Raw genomic sequence first — 22,163 nt, 5'->3', positions numbered from 1 at the left:
TGGCCAGCATCCAATCTGCCCACTCAGAAATCCATCCAGGAGAGAGGCAGGTGGATCATGCCCTTTCTTGGCACTTGGGTAGAAGGTTCCCTTCGGTTTTCTAACATCCGGAGCCATGCTGCTCTTCAGACATTTCTTCCCTATCTGTTCCTATCTTTTCTTTTAGTGTACTCCGACCAGAAAGTTCATACTTGATGTTTGGTTGGTCTGCTCAGCTTCCGCTGCTCTCATGGTCCTGGGCATTTTCTCCAGCTTGGCTTCCCCTAGTCTGACATCTTCCCTCCTGAGGCAGTCCCTGGGGGCTGTGTCCGAGAACTCCTCTCCTGGCAGGTGCTGGCTTTTTTTTAGCTGCTCTCCACTTCTTGCGAAGGCCTTTCTGAAATCCATCTTTTCCCTCTTCCCCAAATCCAAGCCTTGAGAATCCAAGGAACTAGGGACTGCTGGGGAAAGGGGAGCAGGCCTTCCAGAACATGGATGTAGTTACCATGGAGCAGCTGAAACCTGATCCTGGTCACTAAAGGGTTATTACTCATCCCTAGCTTCCAGCGCCCCAACATTGAGAACTCTCTGTGTGAATTCCCCAGTGCTCGGAGAGCTGCCCAGCTCCTAGCACCAGCTGCAGGCTGAAGACAGGGCCTGCTTCCTGAGCTAACAGAAAGGCACAGGGAACACAAGGATGGTGACATTTAAAAGTGAATAGAGAGCTCAGTTGTGAGGTGGGGGCAGCCAGGGAATAGCCAAATGGCTATGGTCCAAAGAGGAGCATCATAAAGGTGACCAGATGGATGCACTGGGCACAGGGCTGGATTGCTGAACTTCCCCGGCCCCCTGATGAATTCCGTGTTGAAACATGTTGTCCTTTTCATTCTTCTGTCCCTTTTTTCTTTCCCCCCTTTTGTTCTCTGCAGCAGCTCAGTCATTTCCTCTCCAAACCACAGACAGCCCCGCTCTTCTTGTTAGCTCCTGGTGTGTCTTCTCTCCAGATGGCCTCCACTATTTCGGCTGTTGGCAGCCCCCTTCTTGGCCTTTCCTGGAGTGGCAGGTTCACATATTCTCCCATAGGTTCTAAAAAGCTCGAGATCAGTGTTTTAGAATTTTTTTTTTTTTTAAAACGTGCATCTATTGTGTGAGTATGTATGCGTGCACGCATACACACATGTAGGGAAATCAGAGAACAACTTTGTGGGCGTTGTTCTCTCCTTGAACCATAGGCCCTGGGGATCGAACTCAGGTTGTTTCGCTTGGTGGCAGGCTCCTTATCTGCTGAGCTCCTCCGAGATTTTGTCTTGTTTTTGAGATACGGTCTTACTATGTGGTCCATGGTTCTGCCTCCAGAGTTCTACTGGAATTAAAGGGCTGAGACCATAAAAATGCTGGAACCATTCTTTTGCTAGAATCCAGAGTCAAGATTTACTTACTTATTATGTATACTGTATTCTGCCTGCCAGAAGAGGGTACCAGATTGCATTATAGATGGTGGTGCACCTCCAAGGCTTGCTGGGAATTAAATTCAGGACCTCTGGAAGAACAGCTAATGCTCTTAAGCTCTCAGCCATCTCTCCAGCCTACCAATCCAAATTCTTACTTCCTTCTGGATCTTCTTTGATTTGTGATGTGGCCTTTTGAATCAGAGAATATGTTCATTGGGATATGAATGGCATCCTATGGGACAGAGGTAGGTGTGTGTGTGTGTGTTGTGTTTTATTTCTTTGGTTTAGTTTAATAACAAACAGGAAAGGGATGTCTTGGGTAAGTCTGTATGTAATCTTCCACCTAGTCTTGTGGTCTTTCCCTGAGTTGGACTTTGTCTTCTCTGTCTGCTCATCTCTTCCTACCCAACCTCATTCTCCACTGCAATCAGGGAGCTGCTTCACAGTTCCTGAGGGTGACATGTTCTGCCTCTACTGATTCCTTGCCTTTGTACAGACAGCTCCTTCTGCCTGCACCATGCCCTTAGTTTTAGCACTAAGTCAGACGGACTGTTCCACACTGGAAAGGAGTGGCCTCTGTCATCTCCTGAACTCACTGCCTCTAACAAGCCCTCCCAACATGGTGTGGTGTACTTCCTGGTCCCCCAACAGAATGAGAACTCTGGAGGGCAGGTCCATGCTCTCATAGGAGAGAGTACCTGGTTCACAGTGAAACACATGGAAAGCAGCCCAAATACTGCATGTGCAACATGCCGTCCTCCTCCCTTTACCTTCTCAGTGAGTCTCACTGGCCTCCAGGTCATCCCTGTTTCCCAGAACCCAATCTCTACACCCTTGGGAGTCTAAGACTAAACATCATTTACCCGTATTATCAGAAGTAGCAGAGGTTGGTACCTGAGTTTGTCTGCAATGAAGATGACCCTCCTTTCCAGAAGTAGAGAGGCAAAAACACTGACCAAGTGTCGGACGCTGAGGGAGGAGAACAGAGACTCAAAGTCCACGTGCTCTAGCCGGGAGTCCAGCGGTCGGCACAGCTCAATCACCTGCCAGGGAACAGGAGCAGCTACTAAAGTGGGCTCACACAGCAGGCCTCCCTGGGCTCGGAGGGCCTGTGCACAGCTGATCCACTAGCACGGGAAAGGGAAAGGAAAGGAAAACAGAAGGGAGTGGAGAAGGAGGTATAAAGAGAAGCAAGCAGCTCATGCTCATTTGAGGAGAGCTTGGACAAAGGAGACAAGGAAAATGGATGGCAGTGTCCATGGCCCTTGGCCATATTAGGAGGCTCCTCCTGGAAGAGCATATCTGCATGCCCCTTGGATGGCTTACAAAGAAAACTGACCTAGCCTTAGGATCCTGGAAAAAATCCTGTCTTCTGAAGGCCTGTTTCTGCTAGAAGAAAATCCCAGGCCTATGCATATAGACCCAGTTGGCCTCAAATTTTCTATGTAGCTTAGAGTGGCCTTAAACTATCTATCTATCTATCTATCTATCTATCTATCTATCTATCTATCTATCTATTATTGTGTCTGTAATGTGTGTATGAGTGCAGGGACATATGTGCCAAGGTACATACATATATGAAGGTCAGAAGACAACTTTCAGGATCCAGTTCTGCCCTTCTACCATGGGTTCCAGTCATTGGCTGGAGTGGCTGGTGCTTTAAAAAATATTATCTTTTATGTGTATGGGTGTTTCTCCTGCATGTATGTGTTCCATGTGCATGCAATGCATTACCCATACAGACCATTAGATCCCATGGAACTGGAGTTACAGATGCTTGTGAGCCACCATGTGGGTGTGGGGAATTGAACCTGGATCCTCTGGAAGAACAACCAACACTCTTAATCACTGAGCCATCTCTCCAGCCCCATGGCTTTGAACTCTTGATCCTCCTGGCTCCATCTTCCAGAGGCTGAGATTACAGGTGTGCATCACGTGCCTAGCAGTTCCAATCATGTCCATGTGTTTTCCTAGCTTTTAAGCTTGCTATGTTTTATCATCTTATTCCTTACTGTCTGATGGGATCCTGGATTTATTACAAGTTGCATGTGCGAGTTTCTAAGTCTCTCTGTAAAGAGCAGGCTTCAGCGAAGTTTTGTGAGTGGACACTAACTTTTTTTCAACCACAGCCACCCACTGAGAACTGTCCCTACACTGGGGCTCCCTTACTCCTAACCTTCAGCTACAATTCCATGGTCAGCTAACTACACCTGGATGGGGTGGTTTTGGGTTCCTAACAACTGCTCAGCACTGGACAGCTGGGTTGATCTGGTATGTTCCTGGTGTACCCTCATCTCTTTTGTGTCTAGAAGCAACTGGTTTCCAATGAGATCCAAGGCTGGCAGAGACCAGTACTCTCATGTTTACAGGGATCGATGGTGTGGGAAGAGAGCGGAAAACACACATTGTCATCAGGTCCCAGGGTCTGACCAGGTCAAGGACAGGCTTTGAAGCCTAGGGTAGATATCAAATACACCCAAGATGATCTTCACTGAAAAAGCTATAAAGTGATGCAGGCCCAAAACATGAATAAGACTGATGACTGATTCTGGGCTTCGAAAAGAAGCCAAGGACGCACAGTGCATGTCTATAGAAAAACCTCTTGCTGACTGCTCCCAGGAGTTGAGCCTGGGCTGGACAGACTGGACTGAGGGTGGATGTAGAGGACTGACCACTGAATTGGATGACCGGCTGAAAGACACAGTGTTTCCAGGCTCGGGGATGTGGCTGGCTGGACCACCTGTTCTCTTGGCAGAGGAAACGAGTCTGGTAGCTTACCTCAGTCCCGGAGCCCGGCAGGAAGTTCTTGACAATGATGGTTTTGCCCAGGGCTGGGAAAGGGGCTTCCATGACGCTCCTCATGAGGGGCTGCACCAGGGCAGGGGAGATTCCTCTTCTCTTTTCCACCTCATCCAAGATCTACGAGAATAAGAAAAGCACCTCAGCTCTTCTGTCGTCAGTGTGCTCAGTTCTGGTGTAGTGGACCTGCCAGAGTGACTCGAAGATTAGGGGATGAAGGTGTGGGGGCTCATGAGGGGCTACTGACAGCTGATGGCTTCTTAGGGGTGCGAAGATGGTTTTCTTTAAAGGTGTGGCTGGCCCCTGTGTGTTGACCACACCCCAGTGGATGGCTCCATGAGTGTATATAAGGATGACACAAACTGAGCACAGTAGTTACTAAAAGACAAGAGTCAAGAGCACTGACTGCTCTTTTGGAAGATCTGAGTTTGATTCTCAGCACCCACATGGTGGCTCACAGCTACCCTTAACTCCAGTTCCAAGGACTCTTGACACCCTTTTCTGGCCTCCACGGCATGTGCATGGACATGCATGACAAAACCCCATATACATAAAATAAAAATAAATAAGTCCTAAAAACAGCAACAATAACAACAACAAAAGCCAGCACAGTGGCACATGTCTTTAATCAAAGCACTTGGGAGGCAAAGGCAGGCAAAACTCTGTGATTTCCAGTCTAGCCTGGTCTACATAGGGAATTCCAGGTTAGCCAGGGCTCCATAGTGAGTCCTTATCATAAACAAATAAGCAAACAACAATAATGGGTACATGAAGGGTGGGGGCAGGGTGGAGAACAGAGGTGGATCTCTGTTCTGTGCTCCCCACAAAGAATTAGGGGGAGCCCTGCAGTTCTTACGAGGGGCTTCTGGGGCCTTTTACCATGTGCCTTTGTAGTTCACAGTATTTATTAACAGGGAAGCCACAGTTTCTTCTTGTTGCTTTGACATGTGACTGACTGACTAATCCATGTACGTTTTTTATTCCTGGGCTTTGTGCGTAATAGGAACTGAACTACAACTCTGACCTATGCAAAAGTCCTCCCTCCTTTGTTCCTTTCTGTGTCTGACTCTTCTTCAGGACACCAGTTCTTCTAGGAGTGAGCTACCCTGGCCACACCCTTCACTAACTTTTATTTCTTGAACTAATCATGAGAGGAGAGAGCAAAGAAACCGGGAGCAAAATACTAAGATTGAAAGCAACAGGAGATGGGGCTGGAGAGATGGCACAGAGGTTAAGAGCTCTGGCTGTTCTTCCAGAGGTCCTGAGTTCAATTCCCAGCAACTACACGGTGGCTCATAACTCTCTGTAATGAGGTCTGGTGGCCTCTTCTGGCCTGCATGCATATATGCAGACATAACAACGTATACACTGAAGAAATCTATAAATAAATAAATAAATAAATAAATAAAAGAAAAAGGCGTCAGGGATCAGAGACGGGGCGCTGCTGTGGATGGGTGCCACTTTCTGGGTTCCTCTGGGCTTGCTCTGCTCTCGCACCCTCTCTCTGGGCAAGCTCTCACCTTTGAAAAGAGGCTGAAGCATCCCAGGCGGCTCACAATGCAATAAACTTCAGGAAGCCGCTTCCCTTTGCCTCCAGGCTGTTTGGGAGAGAAACAGAAGGACATGTGTTAAGGTCCAGGAAGGTGGAACCCCAATGCCCTGGAGCTATCATTTGTCTGTCAGTAGTGGAACACCCAGTAAGGCAGGCACTTGCTATCACCCCATTTTACCATTCAGAAGTCTGCTAGATCACTGTATGCATTTTTGCTTTAAAAATACTTGTGGCATTTATTTATTTACTTACTTATTTATTTATGCCACAGCTCATATGTGGAGGTCAGAGGACAACTTGCAGGTCAGTTCTCTCTTTCCAAGACCAAGTCAGACACCCTGGAGCTGGAGTTATGGATGCCTGTGAGCCTTCAGGTGCATTCTGGGAATCAAATCTATGGTCTTTGCAAAACTAACAAGTGCTCTAAGCTCCCAAGCCATATCTCCAGTCCAAGTGGATCCCAGGAATCAAACTTAGATCATCAGGTTTGGCAGCAAGCACCTGTACCTCCTGAGCCATCTGGGCTGCCCTACTTTGTCTACGGCCATACCACCCTGAACACGCCTGATCTCGTCTGATCTTGGAAGATAAGCAGGGTCGGGCCTGGTTAGTACTTGGATAGGAGACTGTCCTACTTTTATTCTTTAGAAGGACTCAGGTCAAGGGTTTAAACGCATGGGTGCTGAATGTGGCCTGGGGACCTGCTTCACTGTAGCCCCTCCTACCAGTTGTTTGAGATGCAATGTCAGAATATCATAATCAGTACCCTAAATGAGACCTTGTTTCTGAAGACCCTTCTGGGAAATCACTTTAAACTCATTTTCAAGGGAGAAGGACCACTCAATCTCAACACTTTAAAGCAACCATCATAACACAGATATTACTCCACTTACTCTCTTTGGTTGTTACCCTTGCTTTTTATCCATCAAGTCAATAAATATTGTCACACAGTAGCCACCCCATCCCTTTTCTTCCTTGCAATGGCTGGAGATAGAAACCAGGGCCACTGATGACTTATATATACCTCTATCTCTTTTAAGCACATTTCTATGCCTGGCATCCTTGGAGGTCAGAAGAGCAAGTCAGATACTCTGGAACTGTAGTTATGGATGGCTGTGAACCACCAGGTGCGTTCTGAAATTCAGAACCCAGGGGTTTTTGTTTTTTGCAAAGGCAAGAAGTACTCTAAGTCCCTGTGACAGCCCCCCTATTCCCACCCCAGTTTCTGATTCTTTTTTTTCCCCTTCCCTTCTCCCCTTCGCTCTGGCCCCGCTCACTCATGTAAATACACTATAGCTGTCTTCAGACACCCATAAGAGGGCATCAGATCCCATTACAGATGGTTGTGAGCCACCATGTGGTTGCTGGGATTTGAACTCATGACCTCTGAAAGAGCAGTCAGTGCTCTTAACTGCTGAGCCAGCTCACCAGCCCCAGTTCCTGATTCTTAAAGGTAAATATTCCAAAAGGGATATTTTTACATTATTTAAATCTTCTCACCAACTATCCTGAATGTTCTCACTCAGCAATCAGGGTCTGCTGAGGGATGTTCTATGACAAAGAAAATTGGGCTTGAGCAAAGAAAGATCTTTAATTTGGGGGGAAAAAATCAATAAAGTGTTCTTTTTCTTTTTTGTTTCTTCAAGACAGGGTTTATCTGTGTAACAGCCCTAGCTATACTGGAACTCATCATTCTGTAGACCAGGCTGACCTTAAACTCACAAGAGATCTGCCTGTCTCTCTGCCTTCTGAGTGCTGAGATTAAAGGAGTGTGCCACAATGCCTGGCAATGAATGAAGTGTTCTCTTACTGATGGAAATAATCAATCTCTCTGCTCCCCCCCCCCGGGCCTCCCCCACCCCGGGTGTGTGTGTGAGTGCATCTGTGTCTGTGTACTATGAGACAGGTTAGCCCTGAACTCAGGAGCCCAACTTCTTTGGTACTGGCATTGCAGGTGCACATTACCAGGGCCTAGCCTTATCTGTGTTTTAACTCCCTGGTTAACTTGCCACCACCTGCTCCTTCTCCAGCAGCACAGGTGACATCTGAGTGTCAGGGGCTGGCTCTCTGGGACGCTCTGGCTGAGTGAAAGGCAGAGTACTAACCAGCAGTCTTCGGCAGTAACCGAACCTTCTGCTCCCATCTTCTCCAGTTAAGACGAACGAGAACGTTTCACTGTGGTTGTGGAAATACAAACAGCTTATGAAACACGACGAACCCCAAAGAGACAGCCCCCACTGGAGAGGTGAAGTGGCTATGGTAAGCAAGGGGGAAAGGCCTGCAGGCCAACGTCACAGGAGCCACATGCCTCAAACACTCAGCATGAGCCTAATGAGTCTGGTGACTGTTGACAGCTAACATAGCCTCTAAAGTACAAGTGAGAACAGATCCCAATCCTGGCAGCAGCTAGCGAGGCCACTGGAAGGCTTCCCGAGCCCTGTGTGGGTGAGGACGGACAATGGGCTGCTTCCCTAATTTCTCCCAGGTTAGGATTATATCCGGGAGGTCTGAAACACACAGAGCTGCAGACTGTGTGGAGGCTTCATAAACACCCACATAGAAGAGCACACCTTTTGTCTCAGGGAAGTTAAAAAAACTCACAGGGAAAGTCTCTAGGCTGGTACCCATCAGGATTGCTTAACCCCTGAGTTATGACCTTCGTACATCGGTCTCCCAACTCGCAAACACTAGATGTGGATAGGGCTGTTGGAAGCACTTACCTGGTAAACTCTTGGACAGGAGCCCAGTCCTTAGCATCAGGGAAGCAGAACTGGGGAATAGCCTTCAGCTGGTCCTCAGCCTCTCTCATGAACTTGAATGACTTTTCTAACTGCAGAGAGAAAGATGGGAGAGGGTCACAGACTAAACCCCAATAAGGGACAAAGAGGGTAAAGTCCCTGTGTTCCCTTCTCTGGCTATGACTACCATTCTGCCACTTCCTGGGGAAGGGTTTGAAGCCCATCTCTGGGCTGTTTTCCAGGAGACAATCCAACTGTAGTTTGAGAGGGCAATCAGGAGACAATCACATGCTTCAGAGAGACGTTCTGATTAATATTATGGAAGACGTGCTTCTAGTCAGTAAGGAAGTCTCCTCGGCAGTCCCTCCCAAAGGACGCTTGTGGATGTGGGAGGCAGAGCTACAGATCAGCTCTTCTGACCACCAAGTGTGGTCATACTCAGTGACTATGGATGATAGCACCATCACATTGCACCTCGGAACCAACTGGTCCCATGGGGGTCACTGAACGTGGAGCTGGAAGGGAGCTTAGCATGAGGGCCCACTCTCATTTCAGAAGGAAGGAAACACCACGCTGTGATGGTGATTTGTCCTGAAGTCTAATTTAGAAATTATATTTAATGTCATGAAGACTGGGTGTGGTCACACATACCCGTAATCTCAGCCACTTGGCTACATAGTGAGTTCAAGGCTGACCTGGCTATATGTCAACACAAACAGACAAAAAAAAAAAAAAAGTAACATGTTTGCTTATTTTGTGTATCAAATCAATAGGAATCTGTTTTCATTTTATAGGTTTTTTTTTTTTGGGGGGGAGGGGTTGTTTTTATTCTTATTTGTTTATTTACTTTTACATATATGTGTGTGCACCTGGATGAGTTTATGTGCACTACATTTGCACAGGTGCCCTTGGAGGTCAGAGGGCATTGGATCCCGTGGAGCAGTTGTGAGTCACCTGATGTGGGGGTTGGGAACTGGATGAAGTACTCCTCAAACAGTAGTAAGCACTCTTAACAACGGACCCATCTCTCCAGACCCTTGTTTTGCTTTTTGGAGACAGGGTTTTAGTATGTAGTTCAGGCTGGCTTCAAACTCACGAAGACTCTCTCTCCTGCTAGGATCTCAGTTCCAAGTGCTAGGATTCCAGGTGTGAACAACCACACCTGGCTTAATGGAATGTTATTAGTGTGACAAGTAGACTCCCAACCTTGAATAAAGTGTCTATTAGAATGTGGGATAAAACCCATTTCTTAAAAGCTTATAAAAAGTCTGGAAATGGTGGTGCACCCCTTTAGTCTCACCACTTAAGAGGCAGAGGCAGGAAGATCTCTGAGTTTGAAGCCAGTCTGGTCTACACAGTGAGTCCCAGGTTATCAGGATAAAATAGAGACCCTGTCTCGACATGCACACATGTATCCACGAAAACAAGCACTATCCCCCAAAATGCTCAAACAACAAAATCATCAAAAATCTAAATAAAAAGGTCTAAGTCTGAGACAGAAGACTCTATCTCAGGGCTGGAGAGATGGCTCAGATGTTAAGAGCTCTTCCTGAGTTCAATTCCTAACAACCACACAGTGGCTCACAACTATCTATACTGGGGTCTGATGCCCTCTTCTGGCATGTAAGCACACAAGCAGACAAAGGACTCATACATTAAATAAAATCAGAGAGACAGAGAGAGAGAGAGAGAGAGAGAGACAGAGACACTATCTCAAAAACAAAAGATTTACATAAGAAATATCAGGAGCCAGATACACTTTCAACAGAGAAATACCAGTTAAACAAAGGAGGGCTCCCTACATACTGGGGCATTAGAGAACTTCAAAAAATATGCTTCAGAATTTGAACTAAATGATTTAAAATAATATGCTTATAGGGCTGTGCATGGAGCATGATACAAAAACCATAGCTATGACTGCAGAAAAACAATAGGGGAAACACAGTATGAGGAAAGACTAGAAGCAGAAACAACGTGCTAGCCATGCAGATCGTGGGTGACTGTTTTCTTTATGTCTTCCTGAATTAGCTCTGTTTTCAATAGTGACTTAACTATCCCCTAAAAGGGGGTTTTTAGTGGAGTCTGAGTCTAAAGGCTCCAGGCAGCAAATGGCAAGCATTCAGCAGTAATTAATTCATGACTTAATGCCTTTGTTCTGGAACTCCAATTAAGTGTCACCATGTGCACAGCAATGTGCTGGGCCCTGAGGGCAATGCAGAATGACAAGCCAGTCCTCATGCCTTGGTGCCTACTGGAGCTCTCAACTGGGCTGTATGAGCCTGTCTCATATGGATACACCGGGCAACACCCCGGAAACCAGACATCCATGCAGTGGGGTTTTCAGGAGCATGTTCCTTAAAGGCATTGGAGGAAGAGGGTAGGTGCTTGCGTGGAGGGCAAATGCCCATGGTTACTTCCATTTACACCACTGTTCCAAACTTCAAGACTGTGCTAGCCCTCTATGATGAATGAAGGCTGGCTGGGGGAAGGACACAAGCAAGCAGGCAGGCAGACAGGAAGGGTCCAGGTCTTGTAGGGTCTTGCATAAAGTGATTACCATAGGAGCTCATGAACCAAGATAAGCTCCGTCTCCTCCCCTTTCTCTGGAGCTCTGGTCTGTAGGATGACTGTCATGTGCCACCTCCTGTCAGCTCTTGTGCAAACACTTACTCCTTTAGCATACTTCTGGTATACCTTCCAAAAGGGCAGGAAACCCACTCTATTTATCTTTATAATCACTTTGGGTCCAAGCAGAAAATCGATAGAATGTCTGAATCTAAGTTCTGGTTGGACCGAATTAGAATACAGTAGACTCTTTAGTGAAAGCCCAAGAGTCCCTTCGGCAACACTGGCTACATCGTGTAGGCTTCACTAAGTGCCCTTTATTGTAGGTGCCATGAACTTATCAGTGGTGTAAGCCGCAGTATGGCAAGGCTTTCCCCTGACACTTAGAGAAACAGGATACATTCAAAGAAGATACGGCATGGACATAAATGTGATGGCACCAAGGAGCTGTGTGACTTAAGGAGAAAATGCTGGACAAGGAGATAGCGGAGTGACAGAGGTGATCAGCACGATGACCATAGGAGCATAGGAAGTTGTGTTTGTTTTAAAGATTTATTTATTTATTTTATGTATATGAGTACACCATTGCTCTCTTCAGACACTCCGGAAGAGGCCATCAGATCCCATTACAGATGGTTTTGAGCCACCATGTGGTTCCTGGGAATTGAACTCAGGACCTCTGGAAGAGTAGCTGGTGCTCTTAAGTGCTGAGCTATCTCTCCAGCCCGTTTTGTTTGTTTTGAAATATGGTCTCATGTATCCCAGGCCTGCCTTGAACTCACTATGTACCCTTGAAGATGACCTTGAAGTTCTGATCCTTTTTCCCTACCTCCCAAGATCACAAGTGTATACTACCCTGTTCAATTTATGTAGGATTGGGAACAGAGCTTTCTATTTTTCTCTGTGTAGCACTGATTGTCCTGGGATTCTCTGTGTAGACCAGGCTAACATCAAACACCGAAAGATCTACCTGCCCCTCTTTCCACTTCCTAAGCGCTGCGCTTACAGATAATATGCCACCACAACTTGAATTATCTTTGCCTGCTTTGGGGGGGGGGGGAGAGGGAGGGGGAGGGGGAGGGTGTTTCTGCATCCTTTGATCTGTTCTCCTGGACCCCATCATGTTCCCAGTACTAGCTTTTTCATGTGGTAGACACTCCTTGGGTCTCACTTTGAAGGTTCCAGACCTTAAGCCTTTCATGGATTGCCGCCCCTCCCTGAATCCAAGCTGATGACCAGAACATGGTAGTCCCGGGCAGCCCCCAGCCACCTGCCTCCCCTACCTTCAGAGGAAATTGCTGGGTGAGCTCTGGCACATAGGCAGCCCCTGCCTGCTTCTTATGCAGAGATACGACCACAAAGTACTCGAAGAGCTGCCTCTCTTGGTACTCAATGAGATCCCGGTCAAGTGATGAGTACCGAGGGGCCTGCTTCAGGCGTGACTTCACATTGACCAGGCGCTGGCTGTGAGCTGCGGAGAGAAAGAAGCCGCAGGCCTGTTGTGACTCATTTGTCGATGTGGAATCGCTCAGCGTTCAACTGATTACATAATTCTTAGCTTCAACACATTTCCTAATCCCCGGAGTCTTTCCACATCTAGCAAATTAGTAGAAAACTCTTTGGCCTCTTGCCAAACTCACGGGAGGGTGCCATTCACTTACAGGCCTGCCGGCCGGCCAAGCAAGGCACAGGACCCAGGCTCAGGACTGGCCAGGCCTTCTCGGCTAAGACTTGAGTAGGAAGCTCCACAGGTTTCCCCTCTGTCTGTCTTCAGGGTGGAGAGATTGTATATACTTTTCCCTCGTTCACTGTCATGTCTTCAGTTTGTGTGATATTACAAAATCCAGACCATGGAACTTTTGGAGCTGAGGGCTTTGTAAACATCCTGTATGACGCGACAACAGAGACTCAGCTACCTCAGGAACCCCCTCCTACCTCTGTTCCGGCCGGTTCTCTGCAGTGGGAACAGACTTGCTTGTTCTGGGGGTGGCCTAGTGGTAGATGGTGTCAGAGGTGAATGAGGGGGAGTCACTAGGTAGACTAGTCTTGTCACCTCACTTAACACCTAGAGCTGCCCTCTCTGTTCTCTCATGGGATCTGAGAAGTCTCAAAAAATTCACCCAGTCTTGGCCGGGATCACTGAATGTAAGGCCCACAGGCACCAACTGCTTTACCAACTTCATCAGCAAGCAAGGAGCCAGAAGCTCTGAGGTTTTAAGAGACGGCTCACACAGCCACTCTCAAGTGTGGTGCCTGACATCATCAGAGGTGGAGGAACAGGTGGCTGCAGTACTGTTGCACCTCATCTCTGCACAGGCCTGGCCCCCCTCTGCTCACACTTGACACTCACACCTTGGTGGGCAAGCCTGAGCAGGCCATGTCTGTCCCTCAGCTGTAGGAAGGAGCCATGTCTATAGCTACCCAGTCAGCTCATGCACCCATTCTCCTCACCTCCCAGTCAGCTCATGCACCCCCTCTCCTCACCTCCCAGTCAGCTCATGCACCCCCTCTTCTCACCTCCCAGTCACCTCATGCACCCCCTCTCCTCACCTCCCAGTCACCTCATGCACCCCCCTCTCCTCAACTCCTAGTCAGCTCATGCACCCGCTCTCCTCACCTCCCAGTCAGCTCATGCACCCGCTCTCCTCAACTCCTAGTCAGCTCATGCACCCGCTCTCCTCACCTCCCAGTCACCTCATGCACCCGCTCTCCTCACCTCCCAGTCACCTCATGCACCTGTTCTTCTCACCTTTCAGTTTCTCCTCTGTGTCACTGTCAGACTCACTGTTCTCATCTGTCACTGGAACAGAAGAACAAGTAAGAAAGAGGCAGATGTGAGTCCCAATGCAGGAAACAAAATCCAAACTTCTAGGCCAGAGGGGGTGTTTTGTCAACTAAGTAAACCGTGCCAGTCAAATTTGGTTCAACTTAATGCATTAGCAAACCGATTTGACTCTGGGTAAGATGGCTCCTTTTGCAGACTATATACAGCAAGAGGCAGGAGCCTCTTGTAGCCAGGAAGGTTGCTGCCAGAGTCAGGTGACGTGCGGCCCTCAGCTACTCGATGGCAGGCAAGGCAAAGGGAGCCAGAGCATGTGCCACTGAGCTGGCTCCTGGCCCTTTGTCCCAGAGAGAAGAACAGACAAGAAGCAGCCATTGCTTCCTCCTTGGTGAGCCAAGGGAAACAAGGGAAGATGCACTATCTAGGAAGGGTGTCTTCTAACCCTAGTGAGGAGGACAGCCCCAGCAGGGTGGGCCAGAGTAGTCTACCTTTTCCTGAGTTGCCCTCCGTGGACTGGGATAGCCTCTTCACCCGTTTCTTTCCTCTCCGGGCCTCATAAATGGCATTGATCCTCAATACCAGCTGCCAGATACCAGGAGAAAAACCATCATTAACTACTATCCCTGGTGAGGTGGTTCTCTAGGTTGACCCTTCTCTCCTAGGATGACAAAGGGAAAGGGGAGGGGACACACTTCCACTGCCTCCTGTCTTCTGATCATTATTATCAACCACACTGTCAAAACACTGAAGGAGGCTGTCCCCACTGCCCGAGGCCAGACAGATTTAAACATTCCTCCCCAGCTGGGACACTGGGGGGTCCTTGGCTATCACTCAGTTCCCCCTTCTGATGCTTTAAAACTGTGATGTTACTGCGGCTTAGGTATTTCCCAAAACTAAACAAGAGAAGGAAAAGACAGTAATTCCCAGGCTGGGCCACTTTGGTGGGAACGATTCCAAAGAATGTAGTATGCCAGGACTAGGGGTGGAGAGACCGGTCAGTGGTCAGGAGCACAGGGTACTCTTGTAAAGGGTCCATGTTCTCTCTCTCTTTTCAAAAGATTTTTATTTATTTCTTGTGTATAAGCATTCTGCCTGCACGTATGCTTAGAGGCCAGAAGAGGGCATCAGATTTCATTATAAATGGTTATGAGCTACCAATGTGGTTGCTGGGAATTGAACTCAGGACCTCTGGAAGAGCAGCCAGTGATCTAAACCTCGGAGCCACCTCTCCAGTCAGAGGATCCGTGTTCAATTTGCAGCACCCACATGGTGGCTTATAACCAGTTGTAACTCTAGTTCTGGAGGATCTAATGCTCTTTTCTGGCCACTAGAGACACCGTGTATGCACAAGGCACACATTACATACAAGCAAAACATGTATTTATAAAGTAATAAATAATCAAATGTTTAAGAGAAGTTTGAATTTTTTTATGCGTTGGGAAGAATAGGAACAGCAAAGGTACTGGTGTGTGTGTGTGTATATATGAGGAAGAGAGAGAGAGAGAGAAAGAGAGAGAGAGAGAGAGATTATATGTGTACATGACTGTATGAGAGTGTATGTCTCTGTGTGTGTGTGTGAGAGAGAGAGATATTATATGTGTACATGACTGTATGAGAGTGTATGTCTGTGTGTGAGTGTTTGTGTGTGTGTGTGTGTGTGTGTGTGTGTGTGTGTGAGAGAGAGAGAGAGAGAGAGAGAGAGAGAGAGAGAGAGAGAGAGAGAGACAGACTGTTAAATCTCTGCCTCATCCTTCCTATCTTGGACCAGCTCTCTTGAATGCATCACTAGCTCCTCTCTGTAAGTCAGTCACTGAGGAAAAAAAGTTGGGGATATATGGTAGAGTGCTTCCCTAGCAAGTGTGAAACTCATGTTCAACTCACTCATGTTCTGTCTGTCTGTCTGTCTGTCTCCCTCCTTTCCCCCCCACCCCCACTTGCAGGAAAAGACTGGAGTCAAAAGGTTAGGTAAGGAGGCAGGGAGAAGAGTGGCTAAGGCCAAGGGCATAGACTATAATGGTAACAGGTGACCCACGTATCCTAGTTTGTTGTCTCTGTCCCATGGTGATGGAGAAACCAGAGGGCCTCATACTATCTCTTCTCAACCATCTCTACAGAGAAGTGGGGGTGCATCCTAGACCTCAAAATCTGAAGGAAGTATTATTACCCTGGGGATCTTTTTCTTCTTCCTGCCATTCTGTAGGTCTCCAAGGACAAAGAAAGTGTCGTCCGGGCTGCTAGGTGTGGAGGGAGGGCTGGCTCTCAACGGGGACCCAGTTCCATCCCGACTCAGCTTCCTAGTGTCCAACAGCTTGAAGTTTCTTCTCTCTGAGTTTTGACGGAAAAATGCAGACTTGGACAAGGACTGCTGTGTGAGAAAGGAGACCGGCATAAGTCTAAACAAAGGGTCTGAGGTGGACGATCAGTGCAGAGACACGGAGATGAGCAGGCTGGGCTGGGTTCCTAGGATACCAGGGTTTACTATGCTAACCACGCTGTGCTGCCATTCCATTGTGGAAAATGTATGTGACAGAGGATGCAACTCTAGTCTAGTCTCTTTTCAGATGTGTGGGAAGCCACCTGCTTTACTGTTGAGCCTTGAAAAAGACACACGTCCTGGGAATTGCAGGACTAAACTGGCTTGCCAAGAGCCTGCCCTGTAGGAAGTATCATCCCTCCAGGTATCCAGTTCTTCTTTTATTTGTAGTATTGAGGTTTGAGTCTAAGGCCTTACACAGACAGGGACTCTCCTACTGAGCTAGAGCCCCCATCCAGGATTTTACTTCTGGGTTTTTTTTTTTTTTTTTTATGATTTTTTTTTTTTTTAAAGATTTATTTTGTGCATATGGGTACAACATAGTTATCTTCAGATGCACCAGAAGAGGACATCAGATCCCATTACAGATGGTTGTGAGCCACCATGTGTTTGCTGGGACTTGAACTCAGTACCTCTGGAAGAACAATCAGTGTTCCTAACCTCTGAGCCATCTCTCCAGCCCCAGACTTTTATTTCTGAAACAAAGCTTCTTTCAAATCAAAATGCAAAACTTATTCAAAAGATTATAGCTCAGTAGAGAAGGTAGCTCAGAGGACTCACGAGACACATACATGGCTCCGTTTGATCTCCTGTACCCCCTAAAATAAACTGAACTTTACTCCTGGCGTGGTAGTATGTGGCTGTAATTCTAGCACGGGGGGGGGGGGGGGGGGAACCAGAGGGCAAGGTCCTCCCCAGCTGCATAGCAAGTCTGAGGCTAGTCTGGGCTGAGTGAGCCTCTGTAACAAAACAAAACAACCAAAACCAACCAAACAAACAAAAAAAGGAGAAGAAAATTATAGTTTAAAACACAGAAGAGAATCCATTTTTCCTGTTAAATACTACGTTAATAATCACAAGCTCACTTAGACAGACAAACAAACAAAAATCCTAAAAAAAAAACATAAAAGATAAGGATGTTCCTCAAGTGGGAGTGTGACGATTCCCAGATCTGTAGAAGAATCTCAACTTTCTCCAAAAGAAAAAAAAGAGTTCAAGCCCCACCAAGGAAACATTTTTTACTCAAAAAAGTAAAACGACTTGTTAATCCACTCTGTAGGCCAAACTGTGAGGGAAAGTAACTTCCAAACACCACAGGAGAGAGAGAGCCGAAACCAGCAAACCTCAAACTAGGCAAAGGTTACAAATTGACAATGTGCCTCCTCTGATCCAGCAGTCCCACCCCCAGGGATTCCCCTTACTACACTTGGGTAACATTATATTGTAAAAGGAAAGTTGTACTCTGCAGAGAGTATCATACATTGCAACATGGCATATAATCACAAAACGCTGTAAACAACCTAAATGTCCATTGATAGAGGTTGAACAGATAAATTATGATATATCCAGACAGTGGAATAGTATGCAAACAGAAGAACAAAAGTTAAAGATGGGCATGAAGGTTCTTTCAGGCATGTATTATTTTTTTAAATGTATTTATTTTATGTGTGTAAGTATTTTGCCTACATGTATGTGTGTGCACCATGCACATTCTTGGTGTCAGCAAAGGCCAGAAGATGATGTTGGATCCCCTGGGAATGGAGTTATAAATGGTTGTGAGCTGCCATGGGGGTGCCGGAAATGAATCAGGGTCCTCTGGAAGAGCAGCCACTGCTCTTACCCGCTGGGCCATCTCTCCAGACTCGTATTATTATTTTTAACAGTTACTTATTGTGTGTGTGCTGGTACACGTGGAGGCCAGAGGACAGCTTTTCAGGAGTCAGTTCTCCCCTTGTTTTTGAGGCAGGGTCTCTTGTTCTTGCTACTGTACTGTGTACAGGAAATTCCTGATGATCCTCTGGTCTGTCTTTCATCTGATCATAATGGGGCTGACATTACAGATGCTTCCTGCCTCATCCAGCATCTTAGAATTACTAACTTATTTAATACTGTGTGTGTAAGTACGTGATGTGTGTGTACTGTATGTATACAGAGAACAGCTTTCAGTTCTTCCTTCCAAGCTTTACAGCTGTGCCTGGTTTATGGGGACCAAACTCAGCATGCCAGGCTTGCGCAGCAAGCACTTTTACCCACTGAGCCAATTTTGCTGGTCCATCTGCTATATGTTGCTCTGCATAAAAGGTAAGGCATGGGGTGGGGGATGGAGAGATGGCTCAGCAGTTAAGAGCACTGACTGCTCTTCCAGAGGTCCTGAGTTCAATTCCCACACGGTGGTTCATAACCATCTGTAATGGAATCCAATGCCCTTTACTGGTGTGTCTGAAGACAGCTACAGTATACTCATATACATAAAATAATCTTTAAAAAAAAAGCAAGGCATGGCATGCTGATTTTTGTGTGTTTTAAGATATATAGGATCACTGGGTGTCCCAGGTGTTAGGAGACAGAGGCAGGTGGATTGCTGTGAGTTTGAGGCCAGCCTGGTCTACAGATCCAGGATAGAAATCCTGTCTCAAAAAAAAAAAAAAAAAAAAAACCCATAAAAACAAACAAACAAACAAAAAGATATAAAGCATCTGGAAATTGGTAGGCATTCACTGTCCTCGGCTTCCTTCCCGTCAACACTGATATTTTTCCTACCCAATATTCTGTTTCTCCTGTGTTTTTGATGCGATGCTGTTTGCCTATTTTCCTTTGGGAACCCTCTTATTTTTCTGACTGTATTAAGATGTGTTCTCTATAGAATGACTAACTGTCAGTTTTCCTTAAGTGTGCTTTGCTAAGTGGCTTCTTTACATTTATATTTTCATCACAGGGAGTAGCTGACACAACTGTCTTGCTTTTATGGTGCTAGGGGTCACACCTTAGGACCTTGAGCATGGGAGGCAACTGAGCTCCCCCTGCCCCCTCCCCCCCCCTTTTTTTTTTTTTTTTTAATAGATTTTACTTTACGTGTATGGGTGTTTGCTTGCATATATATATGCACATGTGTGCCCGGTGCCTAAGAAGGCCAGAAGAGGACATTGGATCTCCTGCACCTCGCTGGAGTTAAAGGTGACAGTGAGGCACCAGGTGGGTGCTGGGACTCAGACCTGATAGCTGGGATCTTATGGAAGAGCAGCCAGTGCTTTTAACCACCGAACCATCCCTCCAGCCCCTTCTTTCTTGCTTTTAAAAGATTGATTTTTTTTTCCTTATTTTTTCTCCTGCATCTCCCAGTGTTTGACTTATTTTTTAATTATGTGTGTGCATGTGTGTCTGTGTATGGGTTTGTATATGTGCATCTGTGCTTGCAGAGTCCAGAGGCATCATATTCTTTTGGAGCTGGAGTTACAGGTCAGTGTGAGCAGCCTGACATGGGGATTAGGAACCACACTCCAATCGTTTGCAAGAGCAGTGAGCATGCTTACCTAATGAGCCAACTGTCTAGTCCTCTAATGTCCTCATCCTTTACCTAGAGAATCTATCGACTGTGCTGCTGAGATGGCTAAGCAGGTAGGGGACACTTGCTGCCATACCCGAGGACCTGAGATTGATCCATAGGTCCTGCATGGTAGGAGAAACCAACTCACACAGGCCATTGTAACCTCCACATGCTTGCTTGTGGTACATGCATGTGCACACACATGCAAATAAAAAATACGTGAAAAAAAATTAGAAAACAGAAGAGCATCTATTTCTTGTTAGATGTTTAATAAACACTGAATTCTATTTTGGTCTGGATTTTCTTGGTTTGATTTTGAAACATATTTTATTCATTAATCCATTGGAAATTTATTTTATGGTATGCTAATCTAAATCATTTCCCTCCATGCTAATTTATCCCAATTCTATTTAATGAATGAGCCTTTCTTTCTCAATCAAGTTACAAAGCTGCGTCTACCATATCTTAAGCGCTCACGGAATAGGCTTACTTGTCCCTAAATTCTCCAGTCTTGATTAGTCCCAAGCAGGATGTATTTACAACTTCAGAGCCTTTTCTTTTTCAAAATTTCCAGGAACAAAGACTCCTATCTGCCCGTGGTTGGTTCTCCCATTCATCATGGGTCTACAAGGAACAAGGAGCAGCTTAGCACAGGAAGCCAGGGGGTGCTGACCTGCCATGGCCAGTGTGGGCGTCTTCATCACCTTGGTATAGAAATCAGCCTAATTCCACCTGCAGTGAAGTCCAAGAAAATGTCCTGAAACTTTCAGGATACTGAAATCTATATAACTACTGGCAACCAGTGGGTATCTGCTTCTGTTCAAGTTTTACACCAGGCTAGTTTGCTTATAGGAGATTTGACCAATGAAAAGATCTAAGAGAAGCAAGCAAAATATGGTACTCAACTCTGGATAGCATGCCAAAGAGCCTGGCAGAAGCGATTTGCAGGCTGCATCCAGGCTGTATCTCCTGGTGCCACTGCTGGAGAGAAGGGATCCAGCAGTCTCAGAGCACCCAAATGACTAACGGTCCGAGGAGTTTGGGGGAGAAGTGGGCTTTTGGTAGCTTCTTGTTTGATAAAAGAGAAGACAGCAGGATACAGGGGTGAGCCTTGAAAGTATTATCACAGTCTGAGGCTCAGTAAAAAGAATCGAATTTATTCGGGGCTCCAAGGGTCCTGAGGGTGCTGGGGGAAATGGTACCATAGTGAAGATGTGTGTGTGCTGAAGCTTCTGAAAGCAAGGGTGTGAGTCTTAGACCTAGTAGGAGCCAGCAAAGTTCTCCCTCAAAGCCAGATAGTATCTATGGCAGTATGGACCATGCCCCTTCTGCTGCAGCTTCTTAACCTCGCCAAGTCCACATACAGCATGTAATGTGCCAAGGGCTAAGTAGAGGGATAAGACTTCAGTCATTAAAAATCTCACACAACGTCATTAATAAAAATTAGCAACTGGCCGGGCTGTGGTGGTGTGCACGTCTTTAGTCCCAGCACTTGGGAGGCAGAGGCAGGCGGATTTCTGAGTTCGAGGCCAGCCTGATCTACAGAGTGAGTTCCAGGACAGCCGGGGCTATACAGAGAAACCCTGTCTTGAAAAACAAAAACAAAAACAAAAAAATAAAATAAAAAAAAAACAAACTAGCAACTGGCAGTCATTTGCCCAAGCCTAACTGTAGCCTCAAAGGGAAGCCACCCATTTTTACGGTGGGTTTTTTCAGGTTGTCACCCAGCAGATTCTACTGTTGATGGAAACAGGCCAACATTCATAGTACCTAATCCTACTATGGCTCCTTCCAGCAGCTGTGTCACCACGGCACATGGCCTCTAATCCCATGGGCACCACAGAAGGCCTAGAGTGCCTGAAGGAGAGAGGCAGACAAGAACCCTCTTGGCCTGAGGTCTGACTTGCCTGGTCAAGAGTCATGAGTCATTGCAGGAGGCTATGATGGGGCCTAGCATGTGGCATCTTTCGGGGAAGAAGTGGCAAAAGCTCTGAGCCTCCTCAGTGGGACAGGATGTGGCCTGAAGCTGAGATCACTAGCCCCTTTTGGCTAAATGGGTGTCACAATATTTAAAAAAAAAAAAAAAAAAAAAAAAAAAAAAAAAAAAAGGAAAAGGACCATCTTGATTAGTACATCTTTCTGACAAAAAAATCTAGTCCTTGACAGTTGTATTGCACACATCTGTATAATCACAACACTTAGGAAACTGGTGCAGGAAAATTATAGTTTGAGGCCAGCCAGGGTTGAAGAGTGAGGACCCCACCCCCATCTTAAAACAGACTGAAAGAGGCTGGGCTGGGGAGATGGCTCCCTGGATAAAATGCTTGCTCTGTAGGTGTGAGGGCTGGAGTTTAGATCCTCAGCAGTCACAAGCAGCTGAGCAGATGTGAGAGCACACCTGTAACCTAGCACTCAGGAGGCAGTGGTGGGATTTCCTGG

General features: G+C 46.6%; 1 protein-coding gene across 4 annotated transcripts in view; it reads right to left on the bottom strand.

The window, feature by feature from the left end:
* Positions 1 to 22,163, bottom strand: part of Dennd2a (DENN domain containing 2A) — a 91,460-nt gene that overhangs the window by 14,365 nt on the left and 54,932 nt on the right. For 3 of the 4 annotated variants that reach the window (XM_076913503.1, XM_034519076.2, XM_034519077.2), the window contains exons 5-13: positions 16,031 to 16,231; positions 14,355 to 14,448; positions 13,834 to 13,884; positions 12,368 to 12,555; positions 8,502 to 8,611; positions 7,887 to 7,956; positions 5,750 to 5,827; positions 4,209 to 4,349; positions 2,325 to 2,473 (exon numbers count right to left, since the gene is read on the bottom strand). In XM_076913503.1, the coding sequence (XP_076769618.1) occupies positions 2,325 to 2,473; positions 4,209 to 4,349; positions 5,750 to 5,827; positions 7,887 to 7,956; positions 8,502 to 8,611; positions 12,368 to 12,555; positions 13,834 to 13,884; positions 14,355 to 14,448; positions 16,031 to 16,231 (1,082 nt within the window). The remainder of the gene's footprint in view (positions 1 to 2,324; positions 2,474 to 4,208; positions 4,350 to 5,749; positions 5,828 to 7,886; positions 7,957 to 8,501; positions 8,612 to 12,367; positions 12,556 to 13,833; positions 13,885 to 14,354; positions 14,449 to 16,030; positions 16,232 to 22,163) is intronic. The other variant, XM_034519079.2, reaches the window with a different exon arrangement.

The sequence above is a fragment of the Arvicanthis niloticus genome, chromosome 15 (genome assembly GCF_011762505.2).
Source record: "Arvicanthis niloticus isolate mArvNil1 chromosome 15, mArvNil1.pat.X, whole genome shotgun sequence".
NCBI lineage: Eukaryota > Metazoa > Chordata > Mammalia > Rodentia > Muridae > Arvicanthis > Arvicanthis niloticus.
This window is presented reverse-complemented; position numbering and strand designations above follow the sequence as displayed.